The 24,281-nt window shown below is 40.5% G+C and overlaps 2 protein-coding genes across 6 annotated transcripts in view; both read right to left on the bottom strand.

The window, feature by feature from the left end:
• Positions 1-14,362, bottom strand: part of rock2a (rho-associated, coiled-coil containing protein kinase 2a) — a 39,909-nt gene extending 25,547 nt beyond the window's left edge. For all 3 annotated transcript variants that reach the window (XM_053501624.1, XM_053501623.1, XM_053501625.1), the window contains exon 1: positions 13,590-14,362. In XM_053501624.1, coding sequence (XP_053357599.1) covers positions 13,590-13,688 — 99 coding nt within the window. In that variant the 5' untranslated portion in view covers positions 13,689-14,362. The remainder of the gene's footprint in view (positions 1-13,589) is intronic.
• A 4,654-nt stretch (positions 14,363-19,016) lies between these two features.
• c8h2orf50 (chromosome 8 C2orf50 homolog) lies at positions 19,017-24,036 on the bottom strand. Of its 3 annotated transcripts, none has more exons than XM_053501477.1 (4): positions 23,955-24,036; positions 23,587-23,845; positions 21,971-22,010; positions 19,017-21,765 (listed from the first exon to the last, which is right to left on the bottom strand). In XM_053501477.1, the coding sequence occupies exons 2-4, from the start codon at positions 23,817-23,819 to the stop codon at positions 21,568-21,570; spliced, it is 471 nt and encodes a 156-aa protein (XP_053357452.1). In that variant the 5' UTR covers positions 23,820-23,845; positions 23,955-24,036; the 3' UTR covers positions 19,017-21,567. The 3 variants fall into 3 exon arrangements, with proteins under 3 accessions (XP_053357452.1, XP_053357453.1, XP_053357451.1); XM_053501478.1 differs by lacking the exon at positions 23,955-24,036 and having other exon boundaries at positions 19,017-21,184; positions 21,543-21,765; positions 23,587-23,922; XM_053501476.1 differs by lacking the exon at positions 23,955-24,036 and having other exon boundaries at positions 23,587-23,922.
• Between the last annotated feature and the right edge of the window lie 245 nt (positions 24,037-24,281).

Genomic DNA, 24,281 nt, shown 5'->3' with positions numbered 1-24,281 from the left:
AAGTAATTATTAGTTATTTAGAGGCACATCTATAAATAGTCAAACACTCGCCCGTGTCCCCTCAAATCTGTTCATCTCTCCGTTCTTTGCTCTTTTATTAAAGGCTAATTAACCATATAAATGATCCTCAGAGATGTGCATCAGCAACAAAAAAGTCACACAAGTTCCTCATGTAAAGAGCAATGTGGAGAGAGAGAGAGAGAGAGAGAGAGAGAGAGAGAGAAAGACAGGGAGAGACAAGGAGAAGCAGAGAGAGACAGGGAGAGACAGGAAGGGGCAGGGAGAGGCAGGGAGAGGCAGGGAGGGGCAGGGAGAAACAGAGAGGCAGAGAGAGAACAAAGAGGGACAGAGAGAGGCAGAGAGACAGGCAGAGGCAGAGAGAGGCAGTAAGAGAGAGGCAGTAAGAGAGAGGCAGTAAGAGAGAGGCAGGGAGAGGCAGAGAGAGGCAGTGAGACAGAGAGGCAGAGGGACAGAGAGAGACAGAGGCAGTGAGAAAGATAGGCAGAGAGAGACAGAGAGGAGACAGAGGCAATGAGACAGAGGCAGTGAGACAGATAGGCAGAGAGAGGCAGAGAGGCAGTGAGACATAATATCAATCTAATCTCAATCCATCCTGCAACTGCTGTCTCCTTAATAGATTAAAAGCCGTGATGGCAAACACTATAATATACACAAATTCAAATTCAAATTCAAATTTTATTTGTCACATACACAAACCTACACAGTACGAAATGTAGTGAAATGCATTATACGACTGCCATTGCCATTTACATTTTACAAATAAGAAATAAATATGAATAAAAGAAATACGATAGAAATTAAATAAAAAAATTAAATTAAACTAGGAAAAATAGAACTAAAAATAAAAATAGAAATGTGCTAGGAAAAAAAATAGAACTAGAAATAAAAATAGAAATAGAAATATGATGTACACAGTGTGTGTGCGCGCGCGTGTGCGCATGCGTGCGTGTGTGCGTGCGTAGACTCTGATGGTAAATTGTTTGTTAATCCTGCACCACTTATTTTATATTTATTTAGACAACATATTTTATATAAGTTAGACAACATCAAATTAATAGATGCAATTAAACTGCTGTTTTGTTGATCAGTTGTCGATTTATAATCAAGTCACGTGTTTTAAATTACTTGGAGAAAATTGTTAAAAGACCTTAAATCATCAGTAGTTTTTTTTTGGTCAGATTGACTTTTTTTCTTTTTGAGTTTATGGCTAGTTGTACAATACTGCCCCTACTGGTCTGGAGTGTGGAGAAGAGGATTAGGAGCAAAATAAAAGATTATTGCTATGTATAAGAAATAACATTTAAACAACCAGCGGAAAAAATTAAGCCTAATTTTTCTTTCGACACATTTTCTCGGCACAGCGGCATAGAGACACCACCGCCAACTAGCAGTTTGGAGATGTAATTACAGAGCGACAGAGACACATAAAAAGAGCTTGTGTTTGTGAGTCTGTGTCGCTCTGTGATTACACCTCCAAACCTCTAGTTGGCGATGGTGTCTCTACACCACTGTGCCGAGACACACATCTTCACTAGATGTTAAAGGCCGTTATTTAAACAGAAATTACTGCAATGCAAAAACATGAAGGGCAACAGAGGTGATGGTCAGTTCTACCTCAAAGTCATTTAAAAAGTGGAAGTGTAAAAGGTAGAGGATGCAGAAAATCAAATCGGATCAACGTCTCTACAACACACAGCACGACATTCCGGCTCGCTAACAAACTGCCAGCACAACAGTGTGTAGAAAACAGTGACGGTTCTTTAATTGTGAGTGCACTAATCATCTCTAGAAAACATACGAAACCATGAGCAGCCGTTAAAATCAGAAGCTAATTAGCAAACGTACTCAAACCGACGATGCATGAAGCAGTGATGAGCGAATCAGGAGGGACGAGTGAGAAGGGTAAGGAGCACTGCAAGAAACAAACAAAAGACTAACTAATACTAACTGCTATTATAAATCATCATCAGTGCATGTGTGTGTGTGTGTGTGTGTGTCATTAGGTATACCCCTGTGCACACACTGCGTCTGTTGGATGCAACGCTCGACACACGAATGCTGATCCTCGAGACGTCATTCATCATTAATGAGCCCGAGGTCCTGCAGCTTTACACCATCAGGACTAATTTAATTAGTGTGAAGACTTCAATTACGCTAATTTACTCTTACTGCAACACACAAACACACGCGCGCACACAGATTTTGAAGCTAATACACCTTCTACAAGAAGCTAACCCTGTGAAATACATTACACCAGCAATAATAGTGCAGAAAACTGATCAATTATAACTAAGCTACGAACACACGTACAAGCACAAGGACTGAAATAGCTTTTATTAATATCTAAACCTTTTATGGACATTTAAAAAGTTTTTAAAGTTATAATTAGTATCTGATTGCATTCAATAACAGTTTTTTATTACTTTTATGTTATTGTATTCATGTCATATTCTGCTATATGTACTGTTGAGTTTCCTCGAGCGATTCTTCTAAAGACTGAATTTCTGATCTGAAGTCTCTAAGATCGATCCTAATGTTTACAACCCCCGGTTTACGGATCCTTAGCGAGCCCACTCCCCACCCCTGAGGTGTACCTGCTTTATAAAGGTCAATATTACACCAACAGTTAAAGAGACTACACATAAATCCTGTCTGTGCCCCCCCCAACGACACACACGCATACAGAGAGAGAAACTGCACAGTAAGACACTCTTTTATTCCCAGAGTGATCTACAGCTCAGGCCGTAAAGTCTCGCACACGCAGCTCAGCACTTTTCCTCCTCCGAGCTCGATGGAGCCGTCACGGTTCACTGAGAAACGCTTACTCAGCTCGTTCGACACAAGACACCAAGAGAGAGGCCTCACCACGAGCCGAAGACGATTACACACCAAAATTACCCTCAAGCTTATTATATAATTAGCAAATTTCCCTGACATTTATCTCAATTCATTTAATATCGTTAAGCACGTAATTGGATTTTTTTGGTTTTTCCACTAGAGCTACAAAGCCAGTGTGGCTAATAAATAACACAAGGTTATAGCATGAGGTTTAGCATTATGCAAACAATGTCGGGGAGGAGGCGTGGCCCAAAGAACACATGATGTCACGCTGCGTGATGATGAATGCGAAATCTTGCAAGTCTGAATAAATAAAGCTACATTTGTTTGTTTCTTTTAAGAAAAGTGAATAAAATAAACATAAATCTTTCAGAAGGGGTGTGCGATATGACAAAAATTATCACATAACACTAACAATTTAATAATGCATCAGAGGTCTCATGACATTTAGGTTTGCCATCTCTGCAATCTCAGAACAGCGTGCCATAATTCAGAGCCCCCTTGATGTAACCACCCAGGTCCAGTTCACATCAGCGTTATGATGTACTGGTGCACTTCCACAGCGCTCGCCTAGCGGCCAAGACCTCCCGCTGCATTAACATGAGGTGGACGTGGAAGCGAAGGGAATCTCCTGCTTATTGAGCTTTAACTCAGCAGATTATTCCCGAAAATTTCCCCTAAAAATTCCCCTTTATGTGGAAGGGAATGCAGTGACGAGGGAGATAAAGTGTGTGTGTTTTATCCAGCATGAATGTGAAGAAAAGATCTGTTCATTCCCACACACTGCTTCATAGCTCTTCTCTCTATATCCACCTTAACTCCTCCATTACAGGAAACAACAACACGCACACACACACGTCTGTCATCCCGCTCAAGATCTGACACACTCTCCCACGTCAAACACACACACACACACACACACACACATACACCAGTCCTCCTTAGATCATCATCCTCATCATCACAACAAGCTGTTACTCTCCACACACACACACCGTCCTCCCTACATCACCATCAACATCATAGACACACACACACACACACACACAGTGCTGTTGAAATGACAATAGATACAAATATTTATGTATATTTTTATTAACATTTTAACAGATAAAATAGTAACAGTCATTCCAGAAATGACTTACAGGTTTATATATGAATACACTTTATTTAAATTTCCTCACTTTCATGAATAAATATGAACTACTACAGCTACTGATCTACACACACACACACACTTAAAGTTTATATATTATATATAATTTAATACAATATACATCATTTATTTTTTGGCTGACTCTGTGTATATATAAATAATGCTTGTGTTATACTTACACTTTTTATTTTATGTTATTATTGTTTTTCATACATACATCATTAATATACCATCTGGCCAAAACAAACAAACAAACAAAGTTGCACCCTCCAGGATTTCATTGACCACCTTTAGCTTTTATTACACTTCACAACATGGTGTCCAGTTCATGTGCGTAAATGATTCCTCGTTGCTCCCAAAAGCACCCTCTCACACTCCGAGTCCCGGAATATGGACGTGTCATCAGGGAATTAAACCTCCATAGATGTCATCCTCTGGTGGTTCAGTACATTCAGGTGGTCAGCTGACTTCATTTTATTGCCCCATAACTTTACTGAGTCTCGACCTGAGTAACTGATCAACCCCAGATCATAACACTGTCTCCAGAGGCTTGTACAGTGGACACTATGCATGATGGGAGCATCGCTTCATGTCCTTCCCTTCTTACCCTGACACGCCCATCACACTGGAGTAGGGTCAGTCTGGACTCATCAGGTCACATGACCATGACAAGTCCAGTCTTTGTGCTCTCTAGCAAACTGGAATGTTTTTCCTGATGAGTCTCAGTAGCAAGTGGTTTTCTTATGGAGACACAGCTGTTTAGTCCCAATCCTGTGAGTTCTTATCACAATGTGTGTGTGTGTGTGTGAGAAATACTCTTACTTTCGCTATTAAACATAACCACGGTTTCTACTGTCAGTTTTTTGCCGAGCATCTTTACTAAACCTTTAAGTGATCTCCATTCATCAGCACAGTCCTTCCAGATTTAATAATGTGTTTGACCGCACTTATTATTTTTTTGACCAGGCAGTGTATTTGGCGGTCAGTTTATTTAAATATCATGGTCATCACACCCATCCGTAACATGAAAGGAAATGTTCCAAATCGGCAAAGAAGAAGAAAAATGGCATTACATCTCTTAGGTATCGCAATATGATATTCTTTTGCCAAATTGCACAATCCGTATCCAAACATAGCTCTGTCTAAGTGTAGCAGCTCACGTCTACCACAGGATATGCAGGATTCACTTTCTGCATTCGAGTTGAACTGCTTTTGTTGATGGAGCCCACCTCGCACAGCAATTGCCTCATCGTTCAAACCGACTACACGGGCTACAGCGTGTATGAGCTGGTCTGGAGCTGCGTGTCAGGTCAACTCTCTCTGGTTGGAGCAGAAAAGCCACAAGGGAGCGGAGAGAGAGATAAGGAGTCATCGACATTCCAGACTGCAGGGAGATTATCTCTGAGCGCAGCAGCAGCAACACCTCCTGAGTGTTAGCGCCGTCCTCCCAACTGCACGCTGCCTCGAGCAGACGCACTCTGGGAAACCACCAGGATCGGTGAGGTCTACCAACCCATACTCAGGTCCGAGCTACATGACATGAAGATAACAGATCCCTACTATGGTGCATCAACAACACAATATATACGTTTCACAAACGAGTGTTGTGCATATCGCAAAGTGTCTGTGTTTTCAAACTAGCCGCCAGCTTCTCTTGTGATTGTGGACTGTCCTGTTTTTTTTAATCAGATAAGACACAGCAGTAGCTACAGTATATACAGCATGTAAAGCCGACTAGTTGAGCACAAAAGTTAACATGAACATCAATTGTTTGTTTTCGTACCTATGTGCTTAGCTTCATATTAGCTTTATTCACAATTTTAATTAGCAAAACAAACTAGCCGTCCAACACTCCAACAATCTACTGCTTCCTTTCAAGCTTTATTTACATTTTAAACTGATGCTGTATACGACAGGATATAACGAAACTGCAGTTATAAGCTTTTCTGCTATTAAGTTCTCTTTAAATATCACAACAGAATATTTTTTGGATGCATCAAGCGGATGAAGTTTCATGATACTGGTGGAAACGCATCTCTACATGACATACAGCACACAGCGCTCACTCTTCTCCTCCTGTCTAACCATTGACGCTGTGCTGTAACTGACCTTCGGCCCGAAGCTTTTATCGGGTCGAGGGTTCGAGTTAATCCTCCTGCAGTGCCATCGGATGTAAAGCTCACCTCATCCTCCGCTAAATTCCTCATTTGTGCATCATCATTTACAGCCTGCTGGCTAACCGCTAGTGTCGAAATATTATTAACACCACAACTAGATGGTCACAACAAAGGCTAGCATTGCTAGCTAACATGAGAGGTGCATTACTGTAGGTATAAGAATTCATAACTTTAAAACAGAAGAATGTTAACATTGAGTGCCATGCATACATGTTTATAAAGGGTCTTGTGATGAAGCACCTAACTTTTACAAAACAATGGCACACTGGACTTGTGAACACGCACGAGAGGTGTGTTTATAAAGCAACTAGCGCTGCGGCCAAACAAGCAGATTATACTGGATAAATGAATAATCAGCTCGGGTTAATGACTAAATAAATGAGGCAACAGTAATGCTGCCAATTGTGTGTGTGTGTGTGTGTGTGTGTGTGTGTATAAGAGAGAGAGAGAGAGAGAAAGAGATTAAAATGAAATTATATAGCTATTTTCAGTAAATATTTAAATAAACAATAAAAAAATTGTAATATGGCAAATTCCTCTGAAGAATAGCAAACTGGTTAGCGCCTTTCACCACAGCTAGCTCTGCCTGGTTAGCGCCTTTCACCACAGCTAGCGCTGCCTGGTTAGCGCCTTTCATCACAGCTAGCGCTGCCTGGTTAGCGCCTTTCACCACAGCTAGCCCTGCCTTGTTAGCGCCTTTCACCACAGCTAGCGCTGCCTGGTTAGCGCCTTTCACCACAGTTAGCTCCAAATTCTGAATTCTAATTTTATTTGTCAGACACAGAACAATATGCAGTGAAATGTTTAACCGGTTTTAGGTTACTGAAAACGTCGTGACGGCGGCCGACCTGGCACTATTTTGGAAAGCTCCATCTGATTAGCGTCCTTTTGTACCAGTCAGCTATCTCCGTCTGATTAGCGCCCTTTTGTACCAGTCAGCTAGCTCCGTCTGATTAGCGCCCTTTTGTACCAGTCAGCTAGCTCCGTCTGATTAGCGCCCTTTTGTACCAGTCAGCTAGCTCCGTCTGATTAGCGCCCTTTTGTACCAGTCAGCTAGCTCCGTCTGATTAGCGCCCTTTTGTACCAGTCAGCTAGCTCCGTCTGATTAGCGCCCTTTTGTACCAGTCAGCTAGCTCCGTCTGATTAGCGCCCTTTTGTACCAGTCAGCTAGCTCCGTCTGATTAGCGCCCTTTTGTACCAGTCAGCTAGCTCCGTCTGATTAGCGCCCTTTTGTACCAGTCAGCTAGCTCCGTCTGATTAGCGCCCTTTTGTACCAGTCAGCTAGTTCCGTCTGATTAGCGCCCTTTTGTACCAGTCAGCTAGCTCCGTCTGATTAGCGCCCCTTTGTACCTGTCAGCTAGCTCCGTCTGATTAGCGCCCCTTTCTACCTGTCAGCTAGCTCCGCCTGATTAGCGCCCCTTTCTACCTGTCAGCTAGCTCCGCCTGATTAGCGCCCCTTTGTACCTGTCAGCTAGCTCCGCCTGATTAGCGCCCCTTTGTACCTGTCAGCTAGCTCCGCCTGATTAGCGCCCCTTTGTACCTGTCAGCTAGCTCCGTCTGATTAGCGCCCTTTTGTACCAGTCAGCTAGTTCCGTCTGATTAGCGCCCTTTTGTACCAGTCAGCTAGCTCCGTCTGATTAGCGCCCCTTTGTACCTGTCAGCTAGCTCCGTCTGATTAGCGCCCCTTTCTACCTGTCAGCTAGCTCCGCCTGATTAGCGCCCCTTTCTACCTGTCAGCTAGCTCCGCCTGATTAGCGCCCCTTTGTACCTGTCAGCTAGCTCCGCCTGATTAGCGCCCCTTTGTACCTGTCAGCTAGCTCCGCCTGATTAGCGCCCCTTTGTACCTGTCAGCTAGCTCCGCCTGATTAGCGCCCCTTTGTACCTGTCAGCTAGCTCCGTCTGATTAGCGCCCTTTTGTACCAGTCAGCTAGCTCCGTCTGATTAGCGTCCTTTTGTACCAGTCAGCTAGCTCCGTCTGATTAGTGTCTTTTTTTACCAGTCAGCTAGCTCCATCTGATTAGCGTGCTTTTGTACCAGTCAGCTAGCTCCGTTTGAGCAACACCTTTTTTTTTCATTAGCGTTTACCACAGTCAGCTGTCTGATTGGTATTCTTTTACCAGTTAGCCCTGTTTGATTCGTGTCTTCACATATTTTCAGTGGCATTTATACCATGATGCCATTTTTGCATCAGCGTTCTCAGAACTGTTAGTAGTACCAGTACGAGTTTCGCTACCAGTTTCCATCAGCAAATCAAGCTAAATACCCCGCTAGCTCATGCAGCTTGGGTGCTAATTAGAAAGATGTAACAGTTATTCGAAAATAAAGCGTGCTTTGCAGGACATCGCCCCCTTCTGGTGGTGTGAAAATCAACATCATCTAAAGCTCCCATCAAGCTACGATTCACTCTGTTGTTCATAAACTGATCCTACTATTCTGGAGTGTTGTTTAGCTACTGGCACACAACTGACTGAACAACTGATCAACGGGATTAAAGCTATTAAACATAAAACAGGACGTTATGTCAATAGCTACCTACACACACACACACACACACACACACACACACACACAGAGCTATCTACTTCATGGAGATAAACCAGAAAGAGACAAAGGCTATAAATGGCACACAGTCCGAGCGTGAGATCTGTTCACTCCCACACACTGCCTCTTAGCTCGTTTCTCTACGTCCACCTTCCACTTTTCTCTTCAAGGAACAAAACTCAACCATCCTTCTTCATTCTACTGAAGACTCGAAATTGCAGTCACATCAATTTCACACACACCAACAACAAGAAACATACACACACTGAGATCTTTAATATAAGACGTTTAATGAACGTCACCATTTAATGAACATGTGCAAACCACTTTCCTCTTATGTTAAATAAAAACACAATCGGAACCTTTAGCTCTCGCAGCAAAGCACAGCAGCTACATATATTTTGCTAGCTAGAGAAACAAAGTTATCTCCTTTGGCTGTTAAACACACTTGGACTATTGTTTAGATTTAGGATACTTACACAATTGATTCAGTTAGACATTATGATTATACAGGTTTGCATTTAAGGTGGTAAAATGTTACCGCTGCTCTGTAATCCTACAGGTAGCACTCTAAACTGTTGACACATTGGCAGGCGGCACAACATCATGTGTGGTCGGGGAAGATCATTCGCCAAGTTTGTTTAGAATTGTAACTAAATCTTCAAAATATACAGTATATATCAAAAAGTAATACGGATGTTTTTCGGGATATGTTAAATCGTGAAACAGAATCCCGGCACACATCGAATGGGCACCTGGGTACCGTGAGATCGTATCAAGTGGTCCCTGATAATTTCCATCGCTATTATCTACTCTTTTTTTCTTTCCCAGAAAGCCATTGTGACATTTGAGCGTTGCTTGTATGCGTGTATGTGTGTGTGTGCGTGCGTGTGTGCGCTGATTTGTCCTGAACACGTGACCGAGTCACTGGAGAATACACTTCAGGAAAGAGAGCTTCATTAAAAGATATTTTCATTGCTGCATTCCCCGGCTGTGAGTAGATGAATCTTCTGGCTCGTGTCTCGACACTCGTCTCTGAGTTATTATCAGGACGCTTGGCTTGACCGTGTGGCTCTGGTTTTGACGTTGAGCAGCAAGGCCACTGAAGAACGAGTCAATGTGTGCGGTGTAAACACACCAGTGTGTCTCAGGACTGCTCTTTTACACTCACACACACACACACACACGATTCAACCCTGATGGGTAGTTAGCACTGTGTTGAGTTGGACTTCCGCTGCTGATGAAGGCACCTGAGTCACACAACGTCCTGTTATCAGTCAACATTGTTCCAAATCCATCCCAGACTTTTACTGTTTTTTTTTTTTTTTTGGTCAAATTTTACTCTGGGTTCAACATTTTTTATTTTTAATAACATCCCTAAAAATATAGCGAGCTTGTCAACGCTTGACATTAAACACACACTGATTTTTGTTTCCTCTCAACATTCTCCATTAATCGCCTTCATTAATACGACATAGTGGGGGAAGGGGCGGAGCTTCCTGGATATTCGTTCATATCACATACACAAATGTTAAATGTAAAATTGGCAAGTCTTATATTAAGTCAATTATATCTTATTATCAAAATATATCACAGCTTTTGCAGAAAATACAAATCACTTTTTTTTTTACTGTGCAAGAGTATTGCTACTTCTTCATTTTAAACGTTTGGGCGGTTGGAGCAGTGGTGCCACCTGCTGGACTGGAGTATGAAACAGATATTTATAAGTATAAAAAAAAGATGCTGATTACTTTGTATGACACAGGACATTTAAACAATGAAGAACAAAAGCTACACAGAATTTCAGTGTTTTTTTGTTTTTTTTTGTTTAGATACGTTTAGTAATTTTTACCACTTTGAAATCCGTAAGAAATAATGCAGCTTGAGACAAATCAGACTTTAGTGCCACAGAACCAAACTGATTTACAGCTCTAGTGCTAAGTGTGTTAGAGCGGTGCTTCTCAATTGCATTTCTGGAGCAACCTTTGGTCTTCCCTATTTGTACTCTAACACACACACGTACACTTTAACCTCATAATGTGTGTTAATGCATAATAAGTTAAATGCACAGTGAGTGCAGCATACGGTCTGATGTCAACATTGCCATGGCAACCAAGTCTCCGTTCTGTGAGCCAGTTTAGGAATAAAATACAAAAATGTGTAGAGTTTTCAGCATCCCCTTCATTTACACACACACACACACACACACACACACACACACACACAGATATACACGAAACCAGATCCTTAGTATCCGAAAAGTTTAGAGGATACAGATAGAACACACACCAACACACCTTTAGTACACACTATATATTACATTAACACTCAACCTCTGGACTTTGATGCTCATAGCAGGTGTGTGAAAAGAGTGTCGAACTAAATGAAGTGTGTAAGAACAGGAAACACACAGAGGTTACTTCTGTTATATCTGAGATACATCCCTGCATTACAGGAATAAATGACTTACCACACACACACACACACACACACAGTTTAACCTCACCAACACACCACTTTTGCCTTGTGAAGAGTGTGTTAATAAGCTGATACGCTGAGTCAGGTATAATTAGAGAAGAAAATCTGGGAAACACTGGACACACACACACACACAAACTAGGGGAGAAATTATACCTCGTTCATATCATCATAACTGCACTTACGATGAGAAATAACACGTCGGTGGTGTTTGAGTGCGGAACACAAAGTGGGTTGTGCAGCACATCGATACTAATGCCCCCGAAAGTCCTTTAAGCGTCTCAGAGCACTCTTCAGTGAGGCAAACATCAATACAAAACCAACAGCACTCTTTTAATTAAGTAAAAAAAAACGTTTAATCTTTGAGAACCAATCAGAGCGTAGAGGGTAATTAAAGCACAGCAGAAGGAGAAAAAGAATCATTTGTTAAGATTTTTATGAATATGTTTCCTGAGCTCGGGTTGTTAAGTTTCTTTCTGGGGTTCTCTGGTTTTCTCTCAACCCCCAGAACATGCTAGTAAGTGACTAGCTAGGATTAATTGCCCCTAACCTTACAACACTGCACATACAACATTGACAAAACAAAAGGAGCCCAATGTTATTTTATCTACAGTATGAATGCCTTCACTGAGTTCTCATTAAGAGAAACCATTAAAGGTTCAGTGCAGAACCCTGTATCTACGTATCGCAGTAAACTCCAGCTATTGCGCAATGAACCTTTAAAGCAGCTTTTTGTCTCAGAGCGTACGCATGAATGACACGGAGCAGCAGCTGGCGTCGTCTCAAATATTTACACTCATCGGTGTGATCTCGTGCAGTTTCTGTTTAGGTGAGGAGACTGCGTGGTGTCTCGGCCTCGGGGCGTCGTCTGCACTCTGAATGGAAAAGGACAAAACTTTCACAGGATTTAGAGAAGCAGTCCCATAAATGTTTAAGTGAACGTCAATGGAAGGGAATGATTCACTTAAAAAAAAAAGGGAGGAAAAAAGCAGAGCGTTATTACTTTTTCTTTTGCTATAAAACTGAATTGTGTTCAGTTTTGTGAATTGTATTTGAGCGTTTGGACACCAGTGCAATACACCACAGAAGACTTACAGCATCAAACAGCAAATCAGTGAGCCTTGATGCACGATTTCCAACATTTTGGCACAGATGAGACCTGAGCTACACCCGATTCCAATGTTTCCATCATTCCCCTGGCTGAAACTTTACACCAGTAGTAGTGTCATGGCGGTTTTAGAAAAGACGAGTCAGGTCTGAGTGTCTCCTCGCCCTGAGGTGTCTAACGCCACATCCTCGCAGACACCCGGGTCTCCAAGGCTACCCTGCAGGCCTTTAGTGACCAATCAAGCCGTTTGCTTTATCTGGACTGATTAAGACACAAACTAATAATCACACAACATACGTTAAATCTTAACATGAACATCTAAATGATTTGTAGCAGTAAAATTGCAGTAAAAACAGTAAAATTTTTTGGAGAAGAGGTTTTCTTTTTTTGGGGTAGAGGGGGATAGGGTGATTTGTTCCTGAAACTTGAAATCAATCACGAACCAGATAGATCTGACCGATCCGACTGAGAAATGTACTGCATGCTGTTGGATTTCCCAGTGATCATGCGTGGGCGCACAGGATACAGACTGTTGCATTTCTCATGAATGTCATAGGGAAAAGCATGCACACACACACACACACACACAGATCTAAGCTATTGATATAGAAGCAGGATCAAGATCATGTTTTCCTTTGGGCTGCCGGGAAACTGAGTCAGCACCACTTCCTGACAGGTCCAGACATCAGCACGAGCCCTGGCATGTTTTGGAGATCTGTGCATCATAAACAGAACACACACACTTCCGTGCGTGAACACACTGCGTGTCTGCGCTGTTACTGACATGTGATCACCTCCTAGAAAGTTTACCTGCACGCGGAAAAATAAACAGCGCACCATCCATCATCACTACCAAAACAACAACAAACAAACAAACAACAACGCGACAGGCTGCAGGAACAGCATGCAGGAAGCACGTGAGAAAGTTTGGCCAACGGTATGACTATATTTGGTGCGCGAGGAGGAAGATGAAGACAGAACAGTGTGTCCAAAATGGCAAGACCCAAGGAGCGCGAGCTCGCACTGGGTAAACACACACACACAGAAATGCACAGGAACACTGGGTGTGCGTCTGAAGTTACAATGTTGCAAAAATACAGCGTGTGCGTCCTTTTGCTTTGAAGTTACAATGTTGCAGGGCTGTTTCTTTCATCGTAAACCGGAAACATTGAAACCAGGCAACAAAATAAAAAAATAAAAAAAGGAAAGAAAAGAAAAGAAAGAAACCGCGGCGCCTTGGCGGTGCATGAAACATTGATGAGAAACTCACCAGTAAACTTTCCAGGTTGATGGCAGAGCGCGGGTCTCTGATCATGGCCTCCAGTTTCCTCTGCCGCTTCTCCATCCTGCTTTCGGCTCCCAAAGACATCCTTGGATCAGATGAGATCAGATCATATCCTTAGATCAGACAGTGCTCGGTGGGGGTGAGGGTCAGATCCCTGCGCGAGAGAGGACACTACATTAAAACCAGAGAAAATAAGTGGAGCTCCTCTTTGGCCTGTAGGGTTTTTTAGGATCTCCCTCCTCACCGCCAGGGAAAAACAACTGTGGGTTAATCCAACCGGAAATGCTCCTCCAATTAAGTTTGAAAAGTCGGGCAGGACCCCAAAAACTCAGTCCTCCGCGCGCGCCATGCTCAGATCCCCTGGTCCTGGGCTTTTAGTATTTATTATTTATTATGATTTATTTATTTATGTATTTTCCCTTTCGCACAAGAGGGGTGTTGAGAAGGGCGTTTTCTATCCCTCCCCTCTTCCCTGTTTCTTCCCTCTCTCTTCTCTTCTCTTCTCCCCTCTCTCTCTCTCTCTAAGCGTTAAGTCGTCTCCGCACGCCTCTCACTGCTCACGCGCTTCTCCGCCGCCGCCGCGTCGCGTCTCTCCGCCGAGTCTCTCCATTCAGCCCCGGAGCGCGAGCTGGAGTCGGCGCGATCCAAACGAAATGCACGGGTCGGAAAACCGAGTCGCTGATTAATTCATCACGTTTGTGCATTTCCCAGCACGCCTTTTGTGCCCCTCGCTTCTTGGCTGCCGCGACCGTGCAGCGTTCAACTGCTCAGAGCGGAGTTACCGTAAATACCGGTTAGCAGCTCGTGCTCAGAGGCAGTGACGCCAGACTCGTAACGTCTGTGCCGCACGCTTTCTACATCCAATCCATCTTAAATGAATACAACAATTAAATTTGCATTAACATTACCTTAATAACTATAAAAAAAAATTAAAAATCACATTTTTATGTTGAACCCTGAAACATGAACTAAAAAAAATCCCAGGTCTTATACTTTATTTCCCCGAGTGTACAGACAATATCCATGAGTGGTCTTCTAACTTAAAATCCCTTTTTTCCTACATTTACAGACAAAAATTTATACACACTTCAGGAAAAGAAAGACTTAATATTTGAATCCTAAATTAAATGCTATTTATTGCTATACATTATAATATAATGAAAATATTATTAATAATATATTACTATAATATACATCTACTATATAGTATACTTTTTTGACTGACTCTGTATATTTAAAAAGTGCTTGTTAATACAATAATTCATTAATAAAGCATGTTTTATGAGAAATCTCTCACTGTCCTTTGCTGCCTCTTTACGCTATTTATTCCTCATTGTTTATGACAAACCCCACATTCCGAGTGTACACTTAACACACATACACACTGCCAGAGTTCACTTTTAGTTATTTCTGCTCTCAACATTTCTACTGCACGTTATGCGGTAAATGAAAAGTTAAAAATTGTCTAATGCGGAAGTTGGAAATGTGAAGGCACGCTTGAACGCTGCACGCTCGCTCGGTATTCCAGCAGTTCCCTCCTAGCTATTTTCCTCTGACGTCATCAAACACGACGACAGCGTTCCTTTACCCATGAGCCTCAGTTTAAGAGGGAAAATAACCCAGAGTTGACGTTTTATGCCTAAACAAATGCTGATGAGGATAAACAGCTTATGTAATAATTAATGGGATAATAAATATGATATAGGCTACATAAACAAATAGTAGGTAATAAAAAATGATTTATGTTAATTCCATTTTTTAGCAGTTGCAAAAAAATTATAATAATCTAACAAGTAAGTAATAAGCAGGAATAAGTAGCAGTATATTAATAAAAAGTTAGTGTCTACTAAGAATTTAAAAAATCTTAAGCTCAATGTCTGAGTTTTATATACTTAATTATCAATTAACACATGAAGGTTACTAACTAACTTTTTAGGTATTTTTCTAAAAAGTCCACGATTATGCCTAATACTAATGTAATAATTAGTGCAGTGATGTTATAATTAAGTGGCCCTATTTTATTAAAGTTAAATTTACACAAATCATTCATAAATAGTTAAGAATAAATATAATAGTGGTATTTTGGTATAGAATATATCATTGTAATTAAATATGTAGGAATATTACTCTTATATATCTTAGATGAATAAAAAATAAACACAATACATTTAAATAAATGCATATAATAGTGCTCTTCACTGTTTTTTTTTTTCATATTGACAGCTGTACAGAAATAAAAATTCCAGATACATATAAAAAATATATAATTTATTATTATTTAAAAAGTTGTCCAAAATTTTCTTACAATGTCCCTTAGGATTAAAAAAATACTGTGTGTGTGTTTGTGTGTGTGTGTGTGTGTGTGTGTGTGTGTGTGTGTGTGTGTGTGTGTGTGTGTGTGTGTGTGTGTGTGTGTAAAAATTGAGAGTAACCAGACTAAACCCATCCTCATTTGGGTGATACCCATGAGTCCACATTACTAAGGTGAGCAGCTGTTCACTGATGAAGAATTGGGTGCGAAATTGTTCATGGTTATTTCAGTCCTAAAATTGTTAAAGAAACTGCAGTCATAAGACACAGAATTTTTGACACATAAAACATTTATTTAGCTACCTGCCAAAACTAAATGAAAGCCTTAGACAAAATTATTTCACAGCAAATTTAAACAAATCAGCAAACACTGTGATCTTATTTACTATTAAGATTAGTTAAAATGGTTCCTATTATTATTATTATTATTATTATTCACATATTGTGTTGGAAATTGTACGACTCTTCTCACCTAAAGCACTTCACCATGCGCGCCTTTAACCAAAGCGCCCTCTGCTGGACAGAGCATGCTGTTACTCATGAACGCTTTCGGGCCTGTTTTTATAAGCCAATTCTGAATTCTTTTCACATGTTAAACCAAGAAAAATGTTAGATTTAAAAAGAGCTTCCAATTAACTCAGCAGTGAAGCTGCTTTAATGGTTAGCGAAGAAATATGCTAACTAGTTTAACTATCAATGTTTTCCATGAGCGACAGCATGAACATTTTTACATTTTAAATGTAAGCATATAATTATCAAAATATCCCAGATTTACCCAATATTTCAAATAATTTTATTCCAAAATTCACTATTTGCTATTGTTAGTTACGTTAAAGGGTAATTTCCAACCAAAATATTTTGGTTGAAAAGCCAATGTTAGGTTTCTTACCAACCCAGTGTAATCCCATAGCAAAGAAACTCCAAGATGAGATCTCATGTAAATCTCTTCTTTGTCTCCTAGACAGAAATGAGACATCTTTAAGACTTGAATGCAATTTCTACATCTTTTCAAAGATGTCTCAAATGTGGATCATTACTTTTAAATAACAGAGATAGATCATATTTGTCTTGTGTGCGACTCACATATTTTTTCTTCCCCCAAAGCAGAGTTTCCCAAACATAAAGTACACAGTAATCTTAAACTGTGCATTTGGGTTTTCTAATATGATCCTTCTTAAAATGTTTGCTTAGTCACGTGTGTATAGTTAGTTAAAATGAAATAAAATTTAGTTATTTATAATGAAGAATATATTCTGCTGAAAAAATGTCACCTTTATATTGCACAATCCTGACTCATATACAGTATATTTATTAAAACATAATGCAAAGAATGGCTAAAAATGCTTTTTGGTTTAAGGGCTAGGATTCTCTGACAATCAGTGCCATCTACACTAAAGAGCGTTTAGTACTTTTTTTTAATACTTTATCTTTCTCTTTACATAGGGGTGGATGGAGGGAGGGTTAGTAGGTTGGATGTCTGAAATAAAGATATTTAGATATGTTGGTTGGTAACAACTAAAGTCGATTACAAATTGCTTTGTAATAGATAAATGTTTTATTTCGAAATCTAGCTTCTTTATTAAAAAAAAATCCATCCACCAGTTATTTTATTATACAGTACACCCAGGTGTCCCTAGTTAATCAATATGGCTAACCTTTTACAAATGTCTATTACACCTTAATTAATTTATTATAATTAAACTGGCAAATGCCAAACTTACTTTACATTTTGTACAAATGTAATTTCCAATAAAGAACTAAAATACAATATATACTGAATGTGTTTTTATTGAGAAGTAAAGCAATGAGAATGGTGATTTCTGTAAACACTTATCATTTAAGACCAAACCTATTTTTGATTATACATTTATGACTAAAAGTATTTTTGAAGCCACCTTAATTAAGCCTACAGTTCATATAGATTCTAATAAAGACATCATTTCACACAATTTCTCCCACACATGCTCTAAGCCTGCAAATGTTTAAGGGGCCAATGTGTTAGAGAAATGTGCAGCGCATCGCCAGGCCTCGGGGTCAAGGCAAGTAAAAAAAAACAAACAAAAAAAACTTTATCCATAATTCATCCAGACCTTTAGCGCATCACCTACTTTGCCTGCAGCAGATAAAAATGAAGAAAAGACCAAGAAGGCAAAGCGGATGGTGAAGGTGGGTTTCACTTTTATTATTGACAAGGAGTCAAAATGTAAGTTAAAGCCACAGAGTCTGTGGTAAAAACAAAAAACAACAACCCTGTGGTATACTTAGCTGAAATTTACACAGCTTACGTTTGTTCTTAAATTGCAAAAGGAATTTAAATGCTAGCGGAGGGTGGTTTAGCATGTGGATAAGCATATCTAGGTAACTAACATTTGTGAGGTTGAAAGTTTTTTTTTAAGGGTAGAAATCAGTCAGCTGGTTACAGTATTAATGTTTTTTTAAATAGTAAGTTAATGTTACAGCATGATCAGTTTTTGAAAACCAGAAGTTTTATTATAGACTATTAAGTGTTTAACAGTAGTTACCAGAACATGTAACTTTATAGACAGCGGTTAATTATATTCTATAAATAAAGACTTGATATGTTGAATAAAACTATAATATTTCTAATTTGTTTTATGCAACTCATTTATATCTTATTTTAATCTCATTGTGATCTTATATATGGCTCATTTGCTTCTCATTCAAATGCAGTTCTGTTTCTCATGTACATCTCAGATTCCTCAAATGTTTCTCAAAAGTATGTCTTGTTTTTTTGTCTCAGTTATGTCTCTTTGTTTCTCCCAAGTGGGGTTCAGGAAAAAATAAAAAAGACAAGGTAAAGCTTGTAATGAGATGGCTCAATTCAGTCTCATGAGACGAGAAAAAGCTCATTCTAAGCCACAAAATTTTGCTATGGGATGGTACCACCTGTATTCCACCAGTCAGTAAGCCTTCCCATAAATATTTAGTATCTCTACATATGGAATGTATCTAGCAGCAAAAATACTAACAATAGAACCGTTTTTTTCTCACCATGGTCTAATGCCAAAATGATATACTGTTATATTTACAAGGTGCAAACTCTCTACCAAAGGAAGAAATAATGGCACAATTTCTTTTCTTGGTCAGATCGTTTATTGAGATTTAAAAGAAAACTACAACAAATCTCTATCCAAATTTTACAGAACCTGCTCTACAGTTTTTTAGTCTGTCCTAAATTACAGACTAAGAAACAGATGTGAGCGTGGGTTTTATCATATTCTGATTAATCCTCAGTGCACCTGTTTTTGTCGAGGCATGAGTCAGTGGGTGATGAGTCAAAGCAAAATCAGAGCAGGCATCAGGACCATTTCAATGGAAGACATTAGACACGAACATGCCAGACGCTCCATGTGATCCCACCTCCGTCACCCACGCTCTGTTTCTCTCTCAAAGCTTCGACATGCCGCTGATATAAACTCCCACACATTCAACAACATTCAGAACAACCAAGAAAAAAAAAAAAAACAAGGTCCAACCTGTTAGCTACAAGAGGTGTTCAAGTCAAAGCGGGAGTTTTGATTGTGCAGAATAACAGAAAACAGTTACATGAGTAAAAACTTCCTTTATTTCTTTATATAATGCCCTGCTATACTAATGCACTAATCCAAGTCTTTCACTAGTGCTTGGACACCATCAAGGTAGAAAGTTCTCCAGAGCCATGATCGGACAGGATGCTTTATGTCTGAAACGACGACCTCCCAGGAACTCCTTTAATGGCCCAAACATGTGAAAATGGCTTGGAAGGAGATCAGGACTGTATGGAGATGTGGCAATAACTCCCAGTTGAGTTTCTGTAATGTACAAGTGGTGTTGGTGAATGATTGTGTTTACAGTTAGAGTTACAAGTTACTGACATCAATTTTTAAGGTACATCATTCATGGACGTGCAGCCTTCTTTAAAACGTTTGCATGTTTTACTGATCACTGTCTGGTCACTGTACTGCGCTTGAAGTGCTTTGTAAATGCCAATCGCTTTCAATCAAAAAATTTTATCACAAGTCCTGGTTTGACTTAAACACCCCAAGTATGATAAGTCAGGAAGAGCAGGTGCGATTACAAATAAGATTATTTAACCTTATTGTCATTGTCGATGTGGCTGAGTCAGTCTATTGAACAGTATGTTTTACAAATACAATATTACAACAAACCTTGTGTAAGAACTTTTTCTTTAAAATTAAAACACAAATGTTTATATGTGATATTCCAAAAACACATGAACATGACATATGCATGTAGTACTGCTCATCATTATAAAGCCTTTGGTTATGCATTCCACGGCAGGAATTTTAGTTTTAAAGATGACTTTAGCTTCTGCTCTGGAGTTTGTATGTTTTTGGTGTCCTAGCTACTAAAGGGGCGGAGTCTGCTGTACTGTTGGGTGAAACACAACCTTTGCAGAATAACCAACGTAAAAAAAACTTTTCTTTAAAACAGGTACATCAGTAATGTTGTGCAAGGAGAATTTGGTAAATGGTGCAACCTACTGTAGATGGCGCTGCATGCTATGATGGGTGATTCTTCATACCTGCATCATTTTCACTGAATTGATCTGATTCGGGACAGCATGTTGCCGGGACAGTGTGTATCATTATGATGTAAAAATTAAGATTAACATTAATTGAACAGAATTCATAGTTTGGTTTGAGACTGCTGTGACTTGGTTCAGTGGAAGGCTGCGTTTATCAGGACATAACTGAACTAGCTTTATTTTTCTGTCATGTTAGCTTTCGTTGTAGTGAGAAATATATCGCCGTAAAGCTATTTTACATAAAGGTTATACTTTGATTTGATGTAATTGCGTCATGTAAAAAAAAATAATTTAAAAATCAGTCACAGCTCCTAGAATGTAATACACAGAACGGATCAGAGCCCAGGAACCGTGGAGTCCTTACTCACCTAAAAACTGTTTAGGAGCCTCGATGGAAACTAACAAAACGATAGCACCATAGCTGCTGAGTTTGAAAAAACTTGGCACTGGAGCCACACTGCAAGACCTAATTATAATATACCTGGCAAAAACATGCGATTTATCTTTATAAATGTAATGTAAACATGATTTTAACATGTACAGTATGCAGTGCTTGTAATTGCTTAGCTTTGTAATTAGCTGTTTTGATTTTTGTGGACAACTACCAAATTAAATCTTATAATATTAATATTAAAAATAATCATATGTTTTGGCCAGATGTTATTAGGCAGCATACAGTATGACGACTATTACCTGCATATCTTTATGCTTGGTTTTCTTGCTAGAAAAAAGGAAAGAGTATAGTAGCATTTAAAGCATTGTCTTTTTATACAACAGCACTTTATGAAGGATTTAATGGATATAAGTTAAAGAACAATGCAACAATGTAAGCTAGTTCCTGTTATTACTTGGTTTTTGTAGAAGCTGTAAACGGTCCTTACTTAAGCGATGTAGCATTAAACAGGCACTTTCAGAGATGCTAAGTGCACCTGTAGCATCCATGGACAGTATTTAGTGTGAACTGTGATAATTCATTACATCATCTTCAATAACACATCATTTTTTTTTGTAACTGACATAATTATTATTTTTGTATTGTTAATAAATAAAGCAGCTTCTAACTCTGTGTTTTCTCAGACCTCTTGTGCGGATCGAGACCTGTCGTCAGCAGGGCTGCATGTCGGGACTCGGTTTAGTCTTTTGGTGCCTCGTCGTTAGCATGAGCAGCTTGTCCATTCGCATCAGCTCTTTACCGAGTTCCGTGCAAATGCGGCTGCCGAACGTCTGGTTGCTTGTGTTGGGGAGCGTGTCGGAGTACACAGAGACGTAGCTGGGGAGCGGCGCCTCCGTCCTGGGATGACCCTGACAGAGTGAAGAGATAGTTAATGAGAAAAAGACCAACAATAGTTACTTAATCATCACAGGGTATATTTTTATAACACTAATGTATTGTGTGTTTTTATATTTATATATATTCCCAACACTCAAAATGCTATCTTACAAATGTAACATGACAAACGATGTAACATTAGCAAGCTAAGCTAATAGGAAAAGAACGGGTCCTTACCAGCTGATCGAAGTCTTTCAGAAAACTCCAGTTCTTCTCCCTGAGAACAAAAAAAAAAAAAGTCAATAATTACAAGCTATTACAAGTCACTAATAAACAGGGAAAAAAGTTAAAAATAGGTAGAAAACATGGACTTTGTACCTGAACTTCTACATCACTGGTGTACAGTGTAGGCGTTCGGTTAGAGATTAACACTGGAGCTATAACAAGACAAGTTTCTGATTCACTGTTTAAAAATACAGAACTACCCCAGGTCCTAACTACTGTAAATAACTATGGTGGGACATATTCAGCTAATGTGCTTAATGTTTGATTAAACTTAATGAACAGAAAATGATTCATCAGTGCTCTGATTGTGTAGAGGTAAAACCTTTCTTGTACACCGTAGTGGTTGCTAAATGCAGCCAAATCGTCTACAGTGGGGTAGCTGGGTTTGACCCGCCCGGGTGGAACTTACATCTAGACTAGGATAAAGTACTAATCCACATCCATAAAAGTTCTGCCTTGCACCTCCAGAGTCTGAGTTCAATTCCCTCCTTGGGAAGGTAGGGTTTCCTACAGCAACTCCGGTTTCCTCCCACAGTCCAGAGGCATGCAGATTTGGCTAGCTGGCGATCCCTAATTGCCTGTAATGTGTGTATGTGTGTATCCAGAGATGGGCTGGCACTCCATACAGAGTGTACCCTGCCTTGTGCGCTAAATCTCCTGGAATAAGCTCTGGGCCCCCCATGACCAGGTTACAGGATAAAGCGGTACAGAAGATGAGTGAGTGAGAGAGATTATCCAATTACTTTTACCTCCTTAAAAAAAGAAGGGGGCAGATATAAATACTAATCATGTGATTTTAATGACCTTCAAATAACAGCTGAAACAACGCACGGTTAGCTTAAATTGATTCTTGTATTCATTTTAAAACATCCCTGAGTACATCCACGAGTACACCCACGAGTACACCTCTGGGTACACTCCTCATTTCATTGACTTCATTGATCACTCAGGTTTGATGATGGTGAGGTGATTGGTTGCTTTACATCTCAGTTCCCCCTCATGTTTGTGTTTCCTTCTGGCTCTCCCTTTTAGTTATGCTGTCATAGTTAGTCCTGCCGGAGTCTCTGCTTGCACTCTACAGTTAATATACATTCACCTTATAGTTATATATACACCTTATTGTTAAAAGTGCTATACAAATAAAATTGAATTGAATTGAACTCCTGAGTACACCTCTGAGTACAACCCTGAGTACACCCCTGACTACACCCCTGACTACACCCCTGAGTACACCCCTGACTACACCCCTGAGTACCCAGCAGTACTGCTCCATGCCAGGGGTGTGCTCATCAGGAGAGTGCTGCTGAAGTGAGAGACAGGAGGAACCCCGTGTTTTGTGTACCGTATCCACGGCTTCCAGCGCACACGCGGGACCAAGCAACCGTGTAACGCACACCGTGCACGGGGCACGCGGTCAACCGCGAACCTTTCCGTATCGAATGACAGAGAAACGGAGTGTCACTTAAAGTGCTGACACACAAGAACAAGGTCAATTCAAAAGAGAGAGGGGGGGGGGGTGAGGAGTGAAAGACTGGAATGAAAGTAGTCTCATAAAGCCTCTCCGTTACCATTCCTTAAGCCCTTCTCTCTCCGCGCGCGCGAGCTCCCTCCAGACGCGGTCCTGCTGCACCGGGTTCCGGGTGTCCGGGTCCCGCCCGGGGTCCGGCTGTGGCTCGCTCGTGCTCCTCGGCGGAGCTCTCTTCACAGACACCGAGGACTGCGAGGCCAGGGGGACGCTGGGGCGCTCCGGTAGGCGGTAACCGGCTGATGTGGCGCGTCTGATGCTCACTCTGCGGTCCATCTCTCAGTGCACGAGCTGGAACGGCGCTAAGGACAGGGAGGATATCTGCACCCGAACCCGCTGAGCCTGTCCAAAATGCTTCTCGTCATCCCGTTCTGTGTGTGTGTGTGTGTGTGTGTGTGTGAGTAAACTCACCTCCCTCCCCCGGGCGCGCTCCCAACGCAACAGTCGTCATGCCAGCGCGGAAATCTCTCCGCGCGCTCCCGCTCCTCTGCCCCGGGTCCGTTCACACCGAGTCGACTCATTCACACACAGAGTCGGTTCTCTGAGACAACTTGTGGAGTCGAGGCCTCTTTCGTACCCTTTAACCCACCTAACTTTAAATCTACTAGATTTTGATAATAGATTTATTTTAATTAAATGAAATTAACTAGGTCTATTTAGATTACATTTTTGTTACATGTACCATACAGCACAGTGAACTGATTTTTTCACATATCCCAGTCAGGACGCTGGGGTCAG

This window comes from Clarias gariepinus, chromosome 8 (genome assembly GCF_024256425.1).
Source record: "Clarias gariepinus isolate MV-2021 ecotype Netherlands chromosome 8, CGAR_prim_01v2, whole genome shotgun sequence".
Classification (NCBI taxonomy): Eukaryota; Metazoa; Chordata; class Actinopteri; order Siluriformes; family Clariidae; genus Clarias; species Clarias gariepinus.
This window is presented reverse-complemented; position numbering and strand designations above follow the sequence as displayed.